This window comes from Choloepus didactylus, chromosome 10 (assembly GCF_015220235.1).
Source record: "Choloepus didactylus isolate mChoDid1 chromosome 10, mChoDid1.pri, whole genome shotgun sequence".
In the NCBI taxonomy this organism is placed as follows: Eukaryota; Metazoa; Chordata; class Mammalia; order Pilosa; family Megalonychidae; genus Choloepus; species Choloepus didactylus.
The window spans coordinates 102,227,098-102,248,202 of NC_051316.1; the positions used below are offsets into that span (position 1 = coordinate 102,227,098).

At 52.7% G+C, this 21,105-nt stretch overlaps 1 protein-coding gene across 6 annotated transcripts; it reads left to right on the forward strand.

Annotated features, from left to right (window-relative positions):
• The first annotated feature begins 967 nt into the window (after positions 1-967).
• On the forward strand, positions 968-20,794 carry PHF19 (PHD finger protein 19). 6 transcript variants are annotated; one of them, XM_037797844.1, is made up of 16 exons: positions 968-1,191; positions 1,684-1,803; positions 3,724-3,924; positions 4,458-4,539; positions 7,176-7,271; positions 7,690-7,790; positions 8,291-8,439; positions 9,901-9,996; positions 10,671-10,739; positions 10,937-11,057; positions 12,540-12,607; positions 13,980-14,141; positions 14,730-14,817; positions 15,548-15,633; positions 16,732-16,827; positions 18,151-20,794. In XM_037797844.1, the coding sequence occupies exons 3-16, from the start codon at positions 3,739-3,741 to the stop codon at positions 18,491-18,493; spliced, it is 1,743 nt and encodes a 580-aa protein (XP_037653772.1). In that variant the 5' UTR covers positions 968-1,191; positions 1,684-1,803; positions 3,724-3,738; the 3' UTR covers positions 18,494-20,794. The 6 variants fall into 6 exon arrangements, with proteins under 6 accessions (XP_037653772.1, XP_037653770.1, XP_037653769.1 ...); XM_037797842.1 differs by lacking the exon at positions 1,684-1,803 and having other exon boundaries at positions 1,068-1,191; XM_037797841.1 differs by lacking the exons at positions 968-1,191; positions 1,684-1,803 and adding an exon at positions 2,677-2,998.
• Positions 20,795-21,105: the final 311 nt, after the last annotated feature.

A 21,105-nucleotide genomic window follows, 5' to 3' on the forward strand; every position in this document is an offset into this window, starting at 1 on the left:
GGGAAGGCTCTGGCTGGTGGGGGTGGGATGGGGTGGGATGGGGTGGTGGTGGGAGGGTAGGCAACTTATCTAATTGGAGCCTCAATCTGCTATCCCTATGACTGTGTATTTTGTGTCCTCTGTTATGGACCATTTGCATGTTGTGTTTGTGTATGTAGTTTGTATTAGAGATTGTATCTTTGGGTTGTGGCAGAGTTGTTTGTGGTTGGTGTACTGTTCCTCTTGTATGTCTGTGTTGTAACTATTGTGGCTCTATACCTGTTATGTTCCTCTGTTGTGTGTCACTGCTGCATACACTGTGTCTATCCTTGTATCTATGTCTATGCCTTGTGTGTACAGTAGTTGCCTCTTTACTGTGTGTGCATGTGGTGTGGTGTGCACTTGTGTTTGTGCTGTGTGCACTGTGCTGTGTATCTGTTTCTGTGTTATGCTCCTCTTGCTGTGTGTCTATGCTGCAAATGTAGGGTGTTGCGGGTTTACGTTGTGTGAAGCCCGTTTAGGTTGTCCTGGCTCTGTCTGTGCCCGCGCCAAGTGTCTGCACCTCCCCGCTGTCTGTGCCAGCTGTACGCCTGTGCCCTGTGCTTAGCGTTGTATGTCCGTGTGTTTCCTCCCACAAAAGTGCAAGCCTCCTCTGGGTGCCGTGTGCGCGACTTGTTTCTGACTGCGTCTATCTGGTGCCTGCGCCACCGCGGAGTGACCGTGCCGTGGCGCGGGGCGGCGTGTCCGTGTGTGTCCGCGCTGCGTGCCTGCGCCCTGCGCGCGGTGGCCGCCGAGGATGCGCGCCCGCGCGGGCGGGGGCCGGGGCACGGAGGGGGCGGCGCGGGGGCGGGCGCGGGCGAGCGCGGGCGACGCTGCGGGGCCCGGTGGCCGCGGGCTCCAATGGCGAGGCTGGCGCGGCCCCCGCTAATTACATAAGCGGGACGTCAATAATTCGCGGGAAAACGCGAAAAAGATGGCGCCCCGCGCCCTGGGGGCCCCTTCCTGAGCGCCCCGGCCCCTCCCTCCTCCACCTCCTCCCCCCCTCCTCCTCCCCGCGGCGCCCCCGCCCCGCCCCGCCCCCGCCGAGACCCCGACCCCGGCCCCAAGGGCGGACACTCGGCCAGGCAGCCGCGGGCCGAGCGCAGCCGCCTCCGCCGCCGATGTGCCTGGTGGCCAGACTCCAAGTGGGACCGGCGGACACGCAGACTCGCGGTGAGTTCCGCGCCGCGGGCGGGCGGGCCGGGCAGGGGGACTCCCCGCCACACTTTTCTCTCTCTCCGCACCTTCCTCTTCTCGAAATCTCTCTGAACTTTGGCGAGTCGAACGCCTCAGGTGGTGCGGGGTTTGGAGTCTTGCCGAGCTGCGCTCCCGAGGGAAGTGGGGTGAACCGTGCCCGCAGGGCAGCGGGAGCCTCCCTAGGGTCTCTGAGCCTTTGGGGGGCGTGGGTGACAGGCCGTTATTCCCTCGTCCCAAGTCTTTACTTTTCCTGTTCACTGTGTGTATGGGGCGGGGGTGGGGGGTGGGGAGTGGGGGTGTGGACCGAGACGGAGGCGTTTGGGATTTTGCTCACGTCCGAAATCGGGCTGCGGCAGGATTGGGGTGGGGGAGGCTTGGCGTCGGTGCGACAGAGGAGTGGAGCGCTTGAACCCGAACGGGGACTTCTACAAGTTTTTTTTTTTCCTCCTGAACACCCTTTTTAAAAAGCCAACGGCCGCCCCGGGAGAGGCCCCGGCGCATGAATCATCCTCGCTTCCTGCCCCCGCCCGGCCCCGCGGTCCGGGTGCCGCGGATTTGAACTGGACGCCGACGGGAACCCGCAAACAGGCATTTCTTTGCAGATGGGTTTGAATCAGCCAATCACAGCCCGCGGGGGCCAGCTCCGGGAGGATGGAGGCGGGGGTGGGGGGGCCGCCACCGGGGGCCCCGCCCGGCCAGAGGGGAGCTCAGCGGCCGGGCTCGCTCGCCACGGCGTAGCGGGGGAGGAAGTGTCAGTTTGTGAACCTGCCGCGGCCCGGGCCCCAGGCCCGGCAGGCGGGACCTCGCAGCGCCGGAGGAGCCAGGTGGCAAGGGGAGGCAGGGTACGGACTGCATCCCCTGGCTAGTGCCTGTGCGCCCTGCCCTCCAGCAAAGAGCGGAAAGGCGGACGGGGGCGGAGTGGAGGCTGAGGGCGGGGTGGAGGTGGGGGCTCGAAGGGAGAACGTGGCCATGCAGCCGGCTGGGGAGCCGAGACCCCAGCAGTGCCCTGCCGGCCCCAGGGCCCCCTCACAGTCACCATCACGCCCTTAAGCGCACACAGATTCATCGCACACACGTTTTAGTTTCAGATTCGCACTGGTACACTGCTGTAGACATTCATCATCTTACACGTTCTCACACAAGTACGCAAACGCTCACACGGAAACACACTCACACAGGACTCCCTCCCTGTCGACGGATAAGCATAACACCAGGTGCTCAGGGCCGTGGTGGAGAGGGAGGGGACCAGGGTAGCGGGCGCAGGAAACAGAGCAAGGCTGTGTTTGGCGAGAGTGGAGAGTGTGCCCAGGGGAGCGGAGCCAGGTGAGGCCAGAGAACGGCGGGGAGCCCTCGGCGAAGGATTTGAACATAAGCATTTGGACCTTCCTCTGAAGGCACTGGGGAGCCACAGAAGATTTCTTCAAGGGGATTTTAAAACAGGAATTGGTGGCCCTGTGAAGGGGTAAGGGGGGGGCGGGTCAGGAAAGCAGGGAGTGGCCTGTTTAGCACTGGGTGCTGGGATGCCTGGTACAATCCCCCATCCCAGGTGCTCAGCATAGGGGAGCACAAGGCTCAGAAACAGTTATTGAATAAATGGCCCAGGCAAAAACGAGGCCTGAAGGTACAGAACAGAGGGATGAAAAAGAGGGGACAGATGCCAGAAGTCATTGTTCTTGAAACCAGCCGGCTGTGGCAACTCATTGGTTGCCTGGGAGTCCTGGAGATCACGGTAGCACCCTTAAGAAGAGAGAAAGCAGTGGGGAGCAGTGCATTTTATAGGATGGTGAGACACAGCAGGGAGAGGGTAGCATGGGGATGACTTAAATGCCTGGAGCAAATTTGCATCTGGGTAAAAGTATAAGCCACTTGTAAATGTCCCAGAATTGGTCTCCATTAAATCATCCTATAATTGAGGACAGAGAAGGGGATTACAAAAGACACAGATGGCCAAGTCTATACTAGTTCACAAGCCACCCAGGAATTTTCCTTTCTAGGTGAGTTTTCCCTGGCTAGATCTCGGGAAGTCAGGGGTAGGGGTGGGGGGCTATAAAAACTTCTCAGCTCTTCCCCCCTGGAGAAGGCCCTTCACCCAGAGAACCAGGAAGGTGTTTGCTTAAGGGATAGTCTCAGGTCCCTAAGCCAGAGAGTGTGGTTCAGGCCCCTCTTGGCAGGGAGACTTTGCTCTGCTGGTTGAGAGATTCTTTTTTAGAAGGCAGCATGGTATGGGTGAGGAGAGCAGGATTCACTTAGAATCAGCTCACTTGATTTTGAACCATGACTCTGCCTTTGACCCACCAGCCACTTCCCCTTCCCAAACCTCAGATTTCCTATCTGTAAAATGGAGTTAATAATATCTCCCTTGCAGGGTTGTCGCAGGGATTCAGTAAAATAGTACATTTGTCTGGCATATAGCACAGGTTTCATAAATGTTAGTTTCCTTCTTTCCCCTAGAAGGCCTTCTGGGGCAGGTAAGCAAGGAGTGAAAACCCTTGTCTCTTTCTCTCCCAGTGTCAGTGGAAGCTGATGGAGACTCGAGCTCTGGACCCAGGGACTCGGGACTCCTATGGTGCTACCAGCCACCTCCCCAGCAAGGGGGCCCTGGTGAAGGCCAGGAACAACTTCAAAGACCTGATGTCCAAGCTGACGGAGGGCCAGTATGTGCTGTGCCGGTGGACAGACGGGCTGTATTACCTCGGGAAGATCAAGAGGGTAAACATTTCCTCCCTGGCTCCTGTTCCCAGGCTCAGCATCCCTCTCCTGATCCCCTGGCTTAACTCTGAAAGTAGTGATGGGGGGATGGGGATTTCTGGGAAATTCACCTATTGTCCCTCATGCCCCAAAGCTGAAAGTAGACGGAGCCAGAGCCTGGTTTTGCAGGTACCATCCTTAGGGCAAACATCATCCAACCAGTTCTTTAGAAGAGTGCTCTGAGAGCCTATAAAAAATTAAATTCAGGTTGGAGAAGACCACAGACAACCAAACATCTGGCTTGTTCTGTCCTCTGTGTTCCCACTAACTTGTTGTCCCCCTGTCCTTGATTGTACAATTCCAGTGACTGGGGACAAACAACCTCCAGAGATTGCCACCCTCCCTCCCCTTCTAACCTAGCTCTACTTTCTGGAGCACAAAGAGTGGGTCTATTCCCTCTGCCCTTTAGAGACAAAAACGAGAGAGGAAGACCATGTTCCAGTTTGCCTTTTCCCCAGCCACGTTCCCAAATTGCTCCTCTCTGTGTGTCCCAGGTCAGCAGTTCTAAGCAGAGCTGCCTCGTGACTTTTGAAGATAATTCTAAATACTGGGTCTTGTGGAAGGACATACAACATGGTGAGTGTTCCTAAGATTTTGGGTGCCCCACGCTCCCCAGGTTCTCTCCCCTCTTCTACCTCCTTTTCCTTCTCTCCTTCCATCTCCTACTCCTGGCACCTGGCCTTGTCTGAGGACACCCCCAGCCCACCTGAGATAATGATCAGATTATCAGTTGTGTGTTTATGTTTAATTTGTCATCCCCTTGAGTACTCAAAACCTCATGAGGGAGTCAAGTCAGATGGGGAAAGTGGTTCAGGGACAGGCTAGGGAAGCTGGGACTGGGTCTCCTGCCTGTGTTCACTTCGTTGCTGCATCTCATCTCCTGCTACACCAAGCTCTGGGTGAGTCAGGGGCTAGGAATGGGGAGACACTCAGGAAATCAGATTTGTCACCTCTAAATGTGAGCATGGATCCCTTCGCAGTGTGTGAAGAAGATTGGTGGGGGCAGCTCTTTCCATGGAGCAAGGAGTTCGGGGCTGGGGGAAAGACCAAAAAAGCAAAATGGAACAGGCAGGGGGAAGACGGACATGCCGAGGGCGGAGCTGGACCTGCTTTCAGGGTTGGAAGGGAGCTGGGCTGGTCTCTGCACTTTCTATACCAGGACTGCATGACTGTCTTCATTCCTCTCCCAACCACTATTTATTCAACAAACAAAAGTCTGTCCTTGCCAGATGCAGGCCCCTGTAGGGGATACAGAGTAGAATCAGGTACCATCCCTACCCTTAGGGAGCTGACATTTTCTCACAGAGTTGACAAAATGGAGGCATTGCCACCATTCTCTTTCCCCATGCACATAACGGACATCACCAATCAGTCAAAAACTCAGATTTTTCAACACGGAGTTGCAAGCAGCCTTACCAATCAGTCAGAGTTGGCATGAAGAGAAGAAACCTGTTTTCCGTTTACACTCTAACAGGAGAACAGACATGACAGTATGGGGGGAAGAGGCAGGCTTGAAGGCCAGATAGACCTTGGGCCAAGTTCTAGCTCTGCCACTTACTAGCTGCATATCCTTGGGCAAGTGTTGTAACCTCTCAGTTTCTTCATCTGAAAAAAAGGGGATAAGGAAAGTACTGACCTCGCAGGGTGGTTGTGAGCCTTCCATGTAAGGTGTTTAACCCAGTGCTGTTACAGTGGAATGAGAGGGAAGCAGCTTCTAAAGAATTTGTCACCGTTAGAGGTGGGTTCCAAGAAGCCTGCTAACCAGAGGCTGTAGAACCCAGCCAGCTGGTAGAGCTTCCAAAGAGCTCCTTTCTCCAGAGAAGTTGTGGCGAATGCAAACAGATTCTTCTCCAAGCCTCTCTCACCCCAAATTGATTACATAAAGATCCAAAGCAATGAAGATCTCCTCTCCTGGGTTCCCTCATATTGAAAGTATAAGGAACCAGCTGCAGAAGGAAGAGACAGCTGGCCTTAGCAGACCTTGTTCAGAAGACCCGCCATGGATCAAGCACCACGGAGGTGCTGTGATGCTCAGCTGGGGGAGGGCTCATCTCCGCAGCCAGAGGACAGCTCCTCGTGGGCAGCATGGTGGCCCCTCTAGCATCTTCCAAAACACGAGCATAAGGCTGGGCACACCGGAGTTATTGATCCATCGCTTCATTAAGCCAACCAGGAGTTGCTGTTCAGAAATGGGAGGCAAGGGTCCCTGCCTGGCCATTTCTTCAGCCAACACTCTTGAGCAATGGTATGTGCCACACACTATATTAGACCCTGGGGATACAAAGATGAAGAGACATTTCTTCCCTCGGGGAAATAAGATAGGCACACCTCAAAATGTATTTAATTTATCCACACAGACCCTTCACACATAAAAACAAGTATTTTTCAGAAAAAAAAATTAGAAAAAGAGATGGAAGGGGAAACTATAAATTAAAAGTGACTTAAGAAACATGTCAGCCAATCACCATGTGTGGACTTTGTTTGGATCTTAATTCAAAAGAATAAATTGTTAAAATTTTTATGGCATTTATTTAAGAGATCATTGGAAATGTGAACACTAACTGAAGTTTTTGATATTATTAAATTATTAATTTTTAGGTGTGATAAAGGTGATGTAGTTATGCTTTTAAAAAGATACAGTTGTAATCTTTCAGAGATGCATACTGAAATATTTATGGAAAAATGATTGGGTGTCTGGGACTTGACTCAAAATAATACAGGAGGGGAGGAATGGGTAGGAATACAGACAAAACAAGATTGACCATGAGTTCATAATTGGTGATGGCATGAAGGTTCATTATAACACCCCATTGTTATATAAGTTTTAACTTTTCCATAGTAAATTTTTAAAAATTATTTAACAAAAAACTGTTCAACAAAACAAATTAAATTAGGCAGGAGAGGCAGCATGATGTCAAAAGAACAACGGATTTGATGTCTAACAGCCATGGGTTTGAATCCCACCTCTCCCACTTACTAGCTGTGGACTCTGGGCAAGAGACTTAGCTTCTCTGAGTTTCAAGTTCCCCATCTTTAGAATGGGGTAATGATAGTAGGTACCTCATATTTGTTGGGGAGACTCAAAGAGATGGCATATGGGTCCAGTGCTAGGCTGGCACACAGCAGAGGCTCAGCACCTGGAAAATGATTTTAAAACTCTTCTCCTAATTCCTGTGAGCCAGATCTGACCCTACAGGGCCTCTCTCTTTCAGCTGGCGTCCCAGGTGAGGAGCCCAAGTGCAACATCTGCCTGGGGAAGACGTCGGGGCCATTGAATGAGATCCTCATCTGTGGCAAGTGTGGCCTGGGTGAGTGTTTTGAGCAGGGCACTGAGAAGGCCCTGACCTGCGGGCACCCCCTCACTGGCCCCTGATGGCTGCTGCTCCTGCTGACTTCCCAGTGAGGTCCAAGTGACGAGTACAGTTTCTTGGAGCGAGGTCCCTGGGTGTGACCCTTGGGGAGAGCTGGGGCCTTTGGAAAGTAAGATGTGGTATGAGTTTGGAACGCCCCTGGGTGGACAGCTTGGGTGGGAGAAGCCAGACCTTAGTGCTTTCCCCACTAGGGCCAATGCTGCTTTTAGTCCCCTGCCTGGATGCTAGTTTGGCTGCCTTGGTGGGCATCGCCAGCCATTATCCCAGCAGCTGGCAGGCATCGAGCTCCTAGTCCCCAGCTCTGCACCTTCGGCTTGAATGACCTTGGGCACTCACTGCCCCTCCTCTGCCATAGGTTACCACCAGCAGTGCCACATCCCCATAGCGGGCAGTGCCGACCGGCCCCTGCTCACGCCCTGGTTCTGCCGACGCTGCATCTTTGCACTGGCCGTGCGGGTGAGTCCCCGCCTCCAGTCAGAAAGCCCAGAGACTCCCTGCGCTCAGGCCGACTTCCCATCACAGAAGGGCCATGCCTGGGCTTCAGAGGCAGACAGCGCTTCTGTCACTGACCAGCTGTATATATTTGGCCTCCCCAAGCCTTAGTGTCCTCAACTGTAAAATGGACATGGGTGTGGTGTCTGGAGTAGGAGGCCCCCAATAAAAGGCGTTTCATTGTTAAAAGAGGAAATCCGTGTAAGTGCCTACACCCAATACATATTGGTAATTTATTGCTTTTCTGTTTTTGTACTTCTTACTATTAATTCTATTAATGGAGATCCTTCTGGTATAGAGAGAATGACTTTGGGTTTGGTGGGGAAAAAATGAAAAATTTCCTGTGTTTCTCATCTCCATGGGTTCCCCCCAGACCTTGGTCAGCGTCCCCTTTGATAGCAGTGTGCTGACAGTGTGGCCTAACCAGGACACCACGGGTGACTCGGGCCCTCGTCTCCCCCCAGAAAGGTGGCGCGCTGAAGAAGGGCGCCATCGCCAGGACGCTGCAGGCCGTGAAGATGGTGCTGTCCTACCAGCCCGAGGAGCTCGAGTGGGACTCGCCGCATCGCACCAACCAGCAGCAGTGCTACTGCTACTGCGGTGGGCCCGGAGAGTAAGGCGGGGAGGCGGGGGCCCGGGGAGGCGGGTCCCCGGGGAGCTTCAGGCTGCTGGAGTGGACCCGAGGGGGTGGACCCCGAGGGTAAATCCTGAGGGGTGGGACCCTCAAGGGGCAGGCCATTATATTAAGGCAAAGGGGCTGAGGACCCAGGCTGGGTGAGTTAGGGGAGTTGGAGATGGCGGGGCTAGCACCATGGGTCAGTGGGGGACAGAGGGCCGCGGTGTGTGCTTGGGAAAGGAGGAAGCACTAAAGTGTGGTTAAGAACCTGGGCCTGAGTGTCCATGTCCTCCCAGGTGTGTGAGCTTGAGCTAGTTGTTTAATTCCCCTGAGCCTCAGTTCCTCATGACTGCTTCTCTGTCATATGGTGGTGGTTAGCATAAAGTAGATGATTCACGTATCTTAAAGGCTCACAGAGTGCCTGGCTCATGGTAAGCTCTTAAAAAATGTGAGCTGTTACTGGATGGAACTATGCCGTTAGGAAATGCAGCCTTCAGGACTCCTTAGTGTTGAATCTTAGCCCCAATCTTTGGTGACAAGAACTAGGGTCTGGAGGGCTTACAGCCCACCTCCAGATGGGTAACTTGGGCAGATAACTTGAACCACTTCTCTTAAATGGGGTTAATTACCTTGGCCCCACCAATTTTCCAGAGTGTTAGGAGGCCTAGGGGATAACAGATGGGGAAATGCTTATAGAACTTTCTTTTACAGCTCTAAGGTAGTGTTTCTCAAAGTTTAATGGGCAGAGTCACCAAAAGTGATAGTTAAAAATGTATTCTCCAGAGCACCACCCTCTTATAGATTAAGTAGGTCTCCGGTGGACCAACGAATCTGTTTTTTAACCTGGACCCCATGTGATTCTGATGCAGGTGGTCCATAGAGCACAGCAGATGAGGTGTGAACAAAGCAGCAATTGTTATTAAGAAAACACCTTTTTGCTTTTCATTTATATTCAATAAATAGTTGTTGAATGGCCATGATAGGGTAGACAGTACCAGGAGAGAAAAACTAACCATGATCCCTGCCCCCAGGGAGTTTACAGGTGCCATTATTCACCCATGCAGTCTCCTGGCAAACTTTTCCCTGCCCATGGTGTTTGGGAAGCAGTGTGTGGGGTGCAGTCCAGAGATGGGGGCTCCTCTGTGGCATGCTGGGGAGGAGCGTGGGCTTCGAAGTTAGGGAGACCAGGATTTGAACCACCCCCCACCACTTATTTTCTAAGGGAGCTTGAGGAAACCTCTCTGACTCATCTGTAAAATGGAAGTAGTGGCCCTTCAAATGAGATAGCATATGCCTTGCTTCCAAGACCATCCGTTGCACACCCTTAATGCTCAATGAATGTGGGTTCTCTTTCCTTTCCCACGGTGGAGGTTGCATTTGTGTTAAGGAAGGCCCCCGAGGCTCATGCCAGGCTGGGAGTGTGGGCTAGGCTGATGGCTGGCTCCTCTCTCTCTCCAGGTGGTACCTGCGGATGCTGCAGTGTTACCGGTGCAGGCAGTGGTTCCACGAGGCCTGCACCCAGTGCCTCAATGAGCCCATGATGTTTGGAGACCGGTAGGTGCGAAGTTGGGGGTTTGTGACAGTGTGCAGCTGCCTACAGGAGGCAGATAAGGGTTGGGGAGGTCCCAGCTTGGCTGGACCAGGAGGCAGTAGAGGAACAAGCTGGGCCAGATTCCCAGTTGCCATTGGCTTGTGAGGAAGCTTAGTCAAGTCACTGCCCTCCCTTAGCCCCAGTCTCTTCAAGTGTCAGGGCAAGGAGATGACACAGGTCCTACCCCCCACACCCAACCCAGCATTATTGTAGGAGCCACTAGGGAAATGGATGGCTTGATCAAGCTTCCAACCAATGGAAGTCAGTGGCATATAATATTAATATGTCTTTTGTTTGGTGTTTCGTCTTACTTCCTTTGTGATTGGATGTGTATGTGTGAGTGTGTCTCAGAGGGGAAGAGGGTGACCTCTGCAGCCCAGCCTAGCCCGGCTCATGCTCTCTGAACTCCGTCACACTCAAGGGTGATGATATTTGGCAAGCAGGTTGGGGGCAGGGGTTAGAGAGGGTGGGGGAGTATTTCTTGGTTCCTGCCCTGTCCTGTCCTTGCTCCCCAGAGGCTAGAGTGCTAGGAATGAGAACACAGATTATGGGAAAGCAGGTGGGGGGTGAGGGGACTGGACTAGTGTGGGGTGTTAGAGCCCCCTCCACCATAGGCCCCCTCTCCACCCACCCACAGGTTCTACCTGTTCTTCTGCTCCGTGTGTAACCAGGGCCCAGAATACATCCAGAGGCTGCCCCTGCGATGGTGAGAGGGTGGGGTTCGGCCAAGGCCCACCCCGGCTGCTCCTGGCTCCTCTCCCCACCCTCCCTCTGGGAACATTTCCGTTTCTAGCCACCTGGCCCCATCCTTGCCCCTGCCCTTCTGCCGGGACCCAGGAGGCTCCAGCCGAAGCTGGGCTGGCTGCTGCCTCACCTACCCCACCTCCTTGCCCCCTTGCCCAGGGTGGACGTGGTTCACCTGGCCCTCTACAACTTGGGGGTGCAGAGCAAGAAGAAGTACTTTGACTTTGAGGAGATTCTGGCTTTTGTCAACCACCACTGGGAGCTCCTGCAGCTTGGCAAGGTATGCTGGGGCCGTGGGATGTCAGAGTGGCAGGAGTCCATTCCACAAGGAGGGTAACCAAAGTCCAGAGGGGCAGGGAGGGTTGCCCAGGGTCGTACAGTGCAGGACTAGGAGCTAGATCTCTGAACTCTCACCCTGGGTGACACTGCTGTCACTTGAGCTACTACATCCCTGAATCCAGGCCTCTTGAGACTGCATCCTGCAAGGGGCTTTCTGATCCCGGGTTTTGGCTGTGAATGGGTTAGGGCCTCACCCCCAGCTGTGGGGAGCTGGGGGCCTGGGACTGAGTTGGGCTGGAGCAGGGCTCTCTGCTTAGAGGTTTGAGATTACCTGACTAGGATGGAAACTGTAGCGGGCCTGCCCCCTACTGGTCCTATTCTGAATAGCAGAAATGGGTTGCCAGGGCCCAGGAGCTGTGGCTCCATGGAGTGAAGGAACAAACCAGAGACTTTCAGGGTGTTAGAGGTGGTGAGCAGCTTGGCTTTTCATCACGCACAGCTTTGGGACTGAATAGGGACTGGACCTTGCATAGTGGGGCTGTGCCCCTTTTTCCCTAATGACACTTTTGGAATCCTGTCCATCATATCCAGAGTGAGGAGTCATCTTTATATGATTGCCCCAAATCCTTCTTTGAATGAGACAGGGATTTAAAAAAAAAAACCTTTACGTTTTGCAAAAGGTTTTCTTAGATAACATGATCTTCATTTACACTATTTGATAATATATAAAAGACATTCATGTTATGAAGTCCTAAATGATAGGTAAAGCTAGTATTTTTTAAATAATATTTTTTTCTGATTTATAAAAAATGATACATATTTCTGGTAGAACATTTTCAAATACCAAAAGTATAAGAAAGTATACTTTTTAAAAAATCATCCCACATCACATGTTTCAGAAACAACTGCTATGATTGTATAGATGCATTTCTTTCTAGCCTCAATTTTATGCATAATTTTTATACAGTTTAGATTATACTATAAATACAATTTAGAGTCTTTTTTTTCAATTTATATTATATTATAAATGCTTTTCCACATTATTAAAGGGGCTTCATAAGCATTTTTAATGGCTGTATTGGTTTCCTCTGTAGTTTCCTTGTTTCCTTACTTTTGGGCATGTAGTTTCTTTCCCATTTATCCATCATTAGAAACAGTGCTGCAGGGGGCATCTTTGTGCTGAAAGCTTGGTTCACATTTCCTACTATGTCTATATGATGGATTCCATGGAATGTCATTACTGGGCCAAGGATATGGACATTTTTAAAGCTCTTGATACACTTAGGAGAGGAGTTGTTCTCCCATTTACAGACGGGAAAATGAGCTCAGAGAAGTGAAAAGGCTTGTCTGAAATCTTGGAATAAGTCAGTGGTCCCTCCGACGGCCTCAGAGTCATCAGGGGATGGAAGGGAGGGAGGGGATGGGGACAGGGCCTCCTTAGACATCACGTGCCTGGCTCTGACTCTGTCCTGTTCCCCCTTAGCTGACCAGCACCCCCGTGACAGATCGAGGACCTCATCTCCTCAACGCTCTGAACAGTTACAAAAGCCGGTGTGTGTTGTGGGGGGGTGGGGGTGGAGAGGGGGAGGGAACGCCGTGGCGACCCCAAAAGTGGGATTTCAGTCTGAAGGTTCTTCCTACCTCATAGATCTTACTCAAGCTGTGCTCCCTGCCTGGTGTGTACCACCCCCTTTCTCTTCTGCCATGTAAATCCTTCCCATCCTTCAAATCCAGAAAGCACCCCACCTCCTTCGCACGCTCTCCCCTGACACCCCAGCAGCCTGGCACATTTTGGTTCTGGGCTCAGCTCCACAGGGGTGAGGGTTGGGGCTGCAACCCCTGATCTCTGTGGACTCCTGCTCTCACCAACTTTGGTTCTGGGCCAGGCAATCTGGAATTGATTCATCGTCTCTCATGTGGTGTGCAGCCTCCTAACTCGTCCTCCAGCCCATCTCTACCCATCCTGCCTTCTGAGTTCTCCAAACAGCTGACGATGATGCTTGCTAACCACCACGAGGGAGTGTCCAGGCTCCTTAGCCTGGCCTTTAAGGCCCTTTATGCCAACATTTTCTGCCGCTTCCCCTTTCCTTTATCCTGGGTGCTACCTGTTCTAAACCCCTTGCTTTCTCATTTTGGCACTTTTGCTTATGCTGTTCCTTCTGCATAGGCTGCTCATCAGTCTCTTTTATTCATTCATTCTGTCAGCAAATACTAATTATATTGCTGCTGCTCTGGCAGTCCCTGTGCTAGATGGCAAGGAAATAGTGGGGAATAAAACACAGACCCTGCTTCTGTGAAACCTTTCCAGATATCTCTGGGCAGAATTAGCTACTACCTTTTCCACCTTCTCATGGTTTGGGCCTTGGGGCCCAGACATAGCCCTGCTCTTCAGTCTTGGCCGTCTTCTGCGTCTTGGGCTGGGGCTCTGGCCTTCTGTGATTGGTTTCAGTACATCAGGCCCCTTGCCTTACAGTGTCAGTGAGTCCCTGGGGTGGGGCTGCATCTGGGTCACCTCTGCAGCCCTGTGGCAGCTCATCCAGTGTTGGAAGGACACGGGAAGTGCCTGGAAGGTCTTTCATTGTCTTTGAGGAGCCCAGAGAACAGAATAGTATGGAATCCAGTGTCTCGGCCATAAGAGGTCCACCGTGAGCTGGAGGAGCCCTCCTATGGGAGGTGACCTTGGGGCTGGTTGAGCCAGTGAGAAAAAGGGAGAGGAGCAGCAAGGACCACACACATGCAAGAGGAAGAATTGGGAGGAGCTACCAGCCCCATTCAGCCACCATCTGACTCTGAGGAGGCCACTCTGGGTTTTAGCTCTGGGCCCAGGGAGGCAGAGAGGGTGGTTTAACACTTGATCCCACTCACCAAAAGGATGAACTGACAGACTCCAGAGCCTTCTCCCCTACTCCCCACCCCCCACCAGGTTCCTCTGTGGCAAGGAGATCAAGAAGAAGAAGTGCATTTTCCGCTTGCGCATCCGCGTCCCCCCCAACCCTCCAGGGAAGCTGCTGCCCGAGAAGGGGCTGGTGCCCAACGAGAATGGTGCCTCCTCTGAGCTGCGCAAGAGAGGAAAGAACAAGCCTGGGTCAGTGCCTGGGGAGCAGGGGCTAGAGCAGCAGCAGCACAGGTTTCTCTGCTCCCAGCCCCAGCTACGTGGTAGGGCCAGTGAGTGTGGTGGCATCCAAGTCCCAGCTGGAGGCACCGAGAAGGCCAGTTAGTGGCTGGCTAGGACTTGATCCCAGTTCCCAGCCAGACTCCTCCCACCACAGCCCTTTTGTTGCCTGGCTTGGAGGGAAAGCCAGGTTATGGGATCAGTCTTGGTAGATGAGGGCTTGGGCAGAGATGAAGGGGAAATCAGAGCGTAAGGAGTCTCCAGCTCTCCTGGCTGAGCTGAGCCTTCTCATCCAGGGCGATGTGGGCGTGGGGCAGGGCATCTGGAGGCATATGCCTGGGGAGTCACCTTCTCCCTTTTTCTGCCCACCATACCCCCTCCACGCCTTCCCACACCCATGGACCCAGAGGACCGCCCTCCAATCTCCTTGTGAAGATGCTGCTGTCGTTCAGAGCCCATTCCCGCCCCCACTGCTGTGACCCACCCCTGCCCCTGAGGCTCCTCCCTGCCCCCACCAGCAGGCTCTAACTGAGCCACCCTCTTCCCTTTCTGTCTTCACAGTTTGTTGCCTCATGAATTCCAGCAGCAGAAAAGGCGAGTTTATAGAAGAAAAAGATCAAAGTTTTTGCTGGAAGATGCTATTCCCAGTGTTAGTTTCTTGTTTTCTTACTCTCCACCTTCACACGACAGGGTCAGGACCTATTAGGGATCCCCACAGCCCCAGGAGAGTTTCCTACATCCCTTAAAGAAGGCAGTTCCTATTACAGCTAAACAAGGAAAAGCCAGGCACTCAGAGACTGTCCCTTTATCTCCCCAAGTTCTCTCAAGAACCAGAAGGGATGGGCAAGTGCAGGTAATATCCTTGCTCCCACTGTCCAGGTGGGGAAACCAAGGGCCAGGGAGGGGCAGTAACTTTCCTGAGGTTACACATCAAGGCAGTGTCAGAGCCCAGCCTCCAACTCAGAGCTCTCCAGCATTCTCTTTCCTTGTTGGCATCTCCCCAGCACTTCACAGTTTACAAGGCACTTTTACAACCTTATTTAATTTTACTGTGTTTCCTGACACCTCTAAGAGTGAAGCCAGGCAGAGGTTATGGTCTCTATTTTGCAGTTGAGGAAACTGAGGCCCAGAGAAGTGAAGGTCATACAGTCAGCTAGAGGCAGACCCAGGACTAGAACCGGTGACTGGGCCCCCCGGTCAGGACTTGGAATGAGGAGGAAGTGATAAGCCTCTTCACTTAGGGAAGGCCCTGCCCTCAGCAGCCCTGGCTGGACCGGCAGGCAGCCTGTGTGACCCTCAGCTGGGGAGAAGATAGGCTTGTGTGAGGTGGGCTTAGATGCTCAGTGACCGACTCTCCTCTCTTCCCTCTGTGTCCACAGAGTGACTTCACCTCGGCCTGGAGCACTAACCACCACCTGGCCAGCATATTTGACTTCACGCTGGATGAAATTCAGAGTTTGAAAAGGTACCGAGGAGGGACCAAGTAGGGAGGCTGCCTCCATTACCCTGGCAGTGAAGGAAGGCTCTGGAAGGGGCCAAGCAGTAAGCCTTCTGAGGCAGCAGGAGCTTCCCCAGGGTCATTCCGAAACCCCCAGTTAAAAGGGTTAGTGTTGCATGGGGCTGCCTACGTTAGAGCTGTCAGCATAATGTTCCCCTGATGAAAGTCTCCAGAGCTGCCCTGCCCAGACCTCCTTACCTCACTGCCTCCTTTCCTGCCTCTTCCTGCCTCACACCTTATACCAAAATTGCTGTGGCTGCCCCACACCACTGTGCTGTTTGATGCCTCCCTGCCTTGGCTCATGCTGTTCCCTCTGCCTGGAACACACCCTTCACCCTTCCCCACCCCATCTGAAGACTCCTCAAGCTCCTGCTCCCTCCAGGAAAGCTTTGCTAACCCTCTCCAGACTGTGACACCTTCCTGTGTAGTCCATGCTCACCACCTGGTCCTGGGATGTCTCCCGTGTGCACTGAACACCCAAGGGGAAGGACTGCATCTTTTGTAATTTTATTCTCCCAGTTATTAAAGGTCATGCAGTGCTTTTCTGTGGGCATGGAGGAAAGAGCAAGGGCTTTGGAGTTAGACTGACCTGGGCTCCAGGCACTGCTTCTCAGTTACTAGGCTTGTGACTTTGGCTAAATTCCTTAACTTCTCTGAACCTCGTGTTTTCACATAGTTGTTATGAGGCTCAAACAACATACTGCAGATGAAAGCACTTTTGACCTGCCAGGTGTTGCACAGGTGTCTGCAATCATGCTCATTGTTGCTCATCTTTACTGACCACAGCTTGTATCACCACGAGGGAGAGTAGTCAAGCTTTCTTGACTCCTTAGACTTTGAAGGCTGGATGGGTAGAAAATGGACAGGCAGCGAGGAGGAGCAACTGTAGGTGTGCTGGTAGAAAACTCCACAGTGGGCAGACACGCAGGCCTCCCCTGGGATGAACCATGCATGTCAGAGTGGCGGAGAGACAGCTGGAGAGCTCCCAAGGGGTCCTGAGGCCCAGGCTGGCAGGACCTTGCTGGTGTGGGCCAACAGCAGCCTTGCCCTCTCCTCCTCCTTCAGTGCCAGCTCAGGCCAGACTTTCTTCTCTGATGTGGACTCAACGGATGCTGCCAGCACTTCTGGCTCTGCCTCCACCAGCCTCTCCTATGACTCCAGGTGAGCTTTCTGCCAGTTTGGCCTTGACATTTTGCAAGTTCTCCCACTTCCTCCACTCCAAGTTCTAGACTATGTGGCTCATTCCGTGCATCTGAGTCTTGGGCTGGGGTTCTGGCCTTCTGTGATTGGTTGTCTGGCTCTGGGCTTTTCGACAGGGGCTGAATATGGGCAGCCAGGTTGCTATGGTTTCCTCCCTTTGGAATGTTGGTCTTTGCCTACTAAGAAAGGTTGTGAGACATCTGTGGCAGGGTGATTTCAGTTCTGGAGTTGTTTAGCCAGAGGTTCCTTCATCCTGGGTTTCTTGGCCTGTGTGTGCCACAATTTTGCATGTCTGTGCCTTTCTGACCCCTGGGTCAAGTCCTCTGATTCTGGTTCTTAGTTGTCTGAATCTAGTGTCTTTCAGGGTCTCTAAGAGGAAGATTCATTTATTTGCAGGTTTGATAGAAGGGAGGATGGCATCTTGTAGAGTGTAGAGTCTGAGAGAGGGGGCAGAAATCCCTCAGGGCCATGCTAAGGCAATAGCCTAGCTTGGCAATTGCTCGTCCTCAATAGCGTAGGGGACAGTGGAAACTGCAAAAGCTCACCCGGGGATTTTTTCTTAACTCTGAGGTTTTTAAAACTATTTTAGCATACTTGAGGCCCTTGCAAAAGTAGAATTAAAGGTATAATGCTTATAGAGGTGTGTCAGGGAGTCCTATTTCTCTGTCTCGAAACATCTCCAGGTGTCTTTCTCTGCTGTTGCCTCTATGTATTTTCATTTATTTATTCCTGTATCTTTTTTACTAGTTCTTTGGTCTTGGTTTCTGTGAATGCGTACTTCTTGCACCTCTGCCTTTTTCTTTCCCTATGTATGTGTGCACGCATGTGTCTGTGTCTCTCCAATCCAAGCTCTGAGGTACCAGGCACTTTGGTCCTTAAGCCCTGTCTCTAACCATCTGACTCATCTAGCTGCAAATCAGAGTCCAGGTGAGGGACAGGTTAGTGTAAGTCAGTGTAAGTAGGGCCACTGCTCTCTACCACTTCATGGGGGCACAGAGAGGACTTGTGCAATGCTGAGGCCCTGAATATAAAGGTAAAGAACATGTGCGAGTTGCACACACCTGGCTTTGTATCTTGGTTCTGTTACTCCCCAACTGGTTATTTGACCTCTGAAGCCTCAGTTTCCCCCCTCACACAGAGCTCTTGTGAGGTTCCAGTGAGATAATCCATGCCCAGGGCCTGGCACAGTACCTCATACTTAGGAGAGCATGCAGGGAGAGGAACTTAATGTTATGGCTAACCCATCTCATTCCCATCATCTTCCTCTTCCTCCTCCTGGTACAGACGGACAGTGGGCAGCCGTAAGAGGAAGCTGGCAGCCAAAGCATATATGCCACTGCGGGCAAAGCGGCGGGCAGCTGAGCTGGGTGGACGTTGCCCCTCAGACAGCAGTGCAGAGGGGACTTCGGGCCCTGAACAGCCAGATGAAGGCATCGACAGCCACACCTTTGAAAGCATCAGTGAAGATGACTCCTCCTTGTCCCACCTCAAATCATCCATCACCAACTACTTTGGTGCAGCTGGGAGGCTGGCCTGTGGGGAGAAGTACCAGGTGTTAGCTCGGAGGGTCACACCTGAGGGCAAGGTTCAGTATCTGGTAGAGTGGGAAGGGACCACCCCTTACTGACTAGCCCTCAGGGAACACTGGGGGCCCTGGAAACCAAAGGAGGGAAGGAGGAAGCTACAGTTTCCCTAGTTCTCTCCAGGCTGGGGTGGGGAAGGAAGCAGGACAGGGCTGCAAGTGCCTGGCAAAAATCCCTGCCCATCTGCTTGCCAACCAGGGAGGCTCTGCCCAGGCCAAGAGCTGTGCCTGTGCTGTGTCCCTTCTGCTCTTGGACCACCTCAGGCTCATCAGCCCCTTTGCCTGTGTCTCTCAGGTCCTGCTGGCCATTTCTCAGTGTCTCCACACACTCTCCACCCCAGCCCCTCAAATTCCTTGGAATTCGTGTCCCCTGGTTCTGTGACCCTGTCTCCTGAGGCCTGAATCTTTTTCTCTGTCTCCAGTTCTGTGCCCCTTTACCTGACTCTCATCCCTTTTTGGGTACGTGTGTTTACACACCCTACATGTGCACAGATGCCCTTCACACCTGACCCATGGGGCAGCTAGTCCTCCCAGGCACCACGCCATGAGAACAGGGAACTTTTGAGAGAGAATGGGTGAAGGTGGGTAAGAGGATACCTCTCAGAGCTTTTCTCTCCTACTTTCCTGCCACTCCCCCTCATCCCTGGAAAGAGAGGGAGAACACCTCGGGAAAGCCTTTGTGGCAGAGACCCTGGCCCTTAGGATCCAAGTGTGAAGAGGCTGGGTCTCTGCCTCAGAAGGCACCAGCAACCAGGGCCCAGCTGAGGCTTAGAGAAGGCTGTACGTGTCAGCTTCTGAGATCAGGAAAGTTTTCCTTCCCCTGGCCACACACCCCCTTGGTTGCCATGGAGCTGGGTCTGGCCTTGTTGCTGGAATGGAGGCGTGCTTGAAAACCTGAGGGACAGGGAGGAAGGGAAGCCATGTCCCGCTACACCCTAGAGTTTCCTGACCTGTCACCCCCAGACCACACCACACACACAGCCGAAACAGTACACATCCATTCACACAGAGCTTACATCCACTTGTGCTGTTTCCCTCTAGGCACACACAGACACACACCTCCACACAATACCATACATCCAGGCACAGCCATTCGGCCCCACCCTCCGAGTGTACACACACGGCCACATTCCCTCCTGCCTGTCACTTTCTCTGGCTTTGTTCTAGGGGCTGTGTGCTGCAAAGTAAATGTGAAAGCCTAGCTCCTGCCCTTCTTCCAGCCCACAAACCAGCTTTGGCTCCAAAGGGAAACAAAGGGGACTCATACCCTCTTCCATATCCCCTACCCCACTCTGAAATGACAATCACTTTTTGGATAGGTTGGGATTTTTAGAGGGCCTGTCATTCAGTCCCCTCAAGGAAAGCCTTTGTTGGTGGATATTTAAATAGAATTCTTAGAACCTATGCTCAAACTCAGCCCTATCTGGAGACCAAAAGTGGGAGGGGGAAGGGACCCCTCATTTTTGCTGCTTCCAGATACTAGAAACTGACTCACTTGATCGGAAAATGGAAAGAAGTGCCTTGACTTGGAGGGGGGCGGGGGCACCAGATGGGGACCGGCCTTGCCAGCTGCTGCTGTGGCCTTCAGTTTGGTGGGTCTTGTGGGCCACCAGCTGGAAGGCGAAGATGGATGGAGCTGTGCGAGACGGGTGGTGGCAGCAGGCTGTTTTTTTTCTTTACTAGCTGTGACCCCCCCCCCATCTTAGTGTTCAGGGGGTCCCTGAGATAGTTCAGATGTCGTCTGCCTCAAACCTCAGCTCCTACAGTGCCTTTCAAATAGGATCTCACTCCTGTGCTCAGCCGGGCACTTCGCTCTGCTTCCCCAGTATGGCCCAGGCAGGGAAGAGCTGGGGTTGGGCCCAGTTCTCCCCCTTCTCAGCCCCACAGCTGCTGCCACTGAGGCCCCCGACTTGGGCCAGGTGGAAGAGGAGCTGAGAGGCCAGTCCCCAGCCCAGCAGGGGTGTGGGACCTCAGATCCAACCTTTGGCCTTTTGCCTGGCTTCAGAGCACAGCAGCCTCCCAGGGCTGCTTTCCAGGCTTTCTGAGCAAGGCCTGTTACAGTGCCTCTGCACCTTCCCTGCTCAGGTTCCAGAGGGCTTGAAGAGGGGGGAAAGTGGGGGGGAGGGCGGGGAGTCTTCCCTACTTGGGAAGTCAGCACAAGACCTAGCAAGGTCACTCCGACTCCCCATCCCAGCGTTTCATTTGTACCAGATAATAGCTGCATTACTGCCAACTGACCTTATAACCCTGTGCACCTTCTAAAAGATTTATGGTTTTGAGTTGCTGCTTTTAATAACAGTTGTTATATTAAAGTTATAATTAATGTGTCTGATTTACAATGTAAAAGCTGCTTTTGGAAAAATCACCTACCTTCTCCATATTCAGTCATCAGCTGTTGGAGGCAGGAGGAATTGTCTCTGGCTTCTGCTCTTGGTTTCTTGGAGGCTGAGGAGGAAGGGCAGTTGCCCATTCTGTCTCTCTGGCCATCTTGCCACTCTTACCATTGCCTGTCACATTCTCTTAACAATCTTCTCAGCCTAATCACCAGAGAGGATGTGGAAATTGTTTTCTACTGTGAATACCTGACCCTTGAAATCAAAATCATCAGCTGAGACCAACAAAGAAGTTAAAGATGGAAACTGACCCTATTTATATTT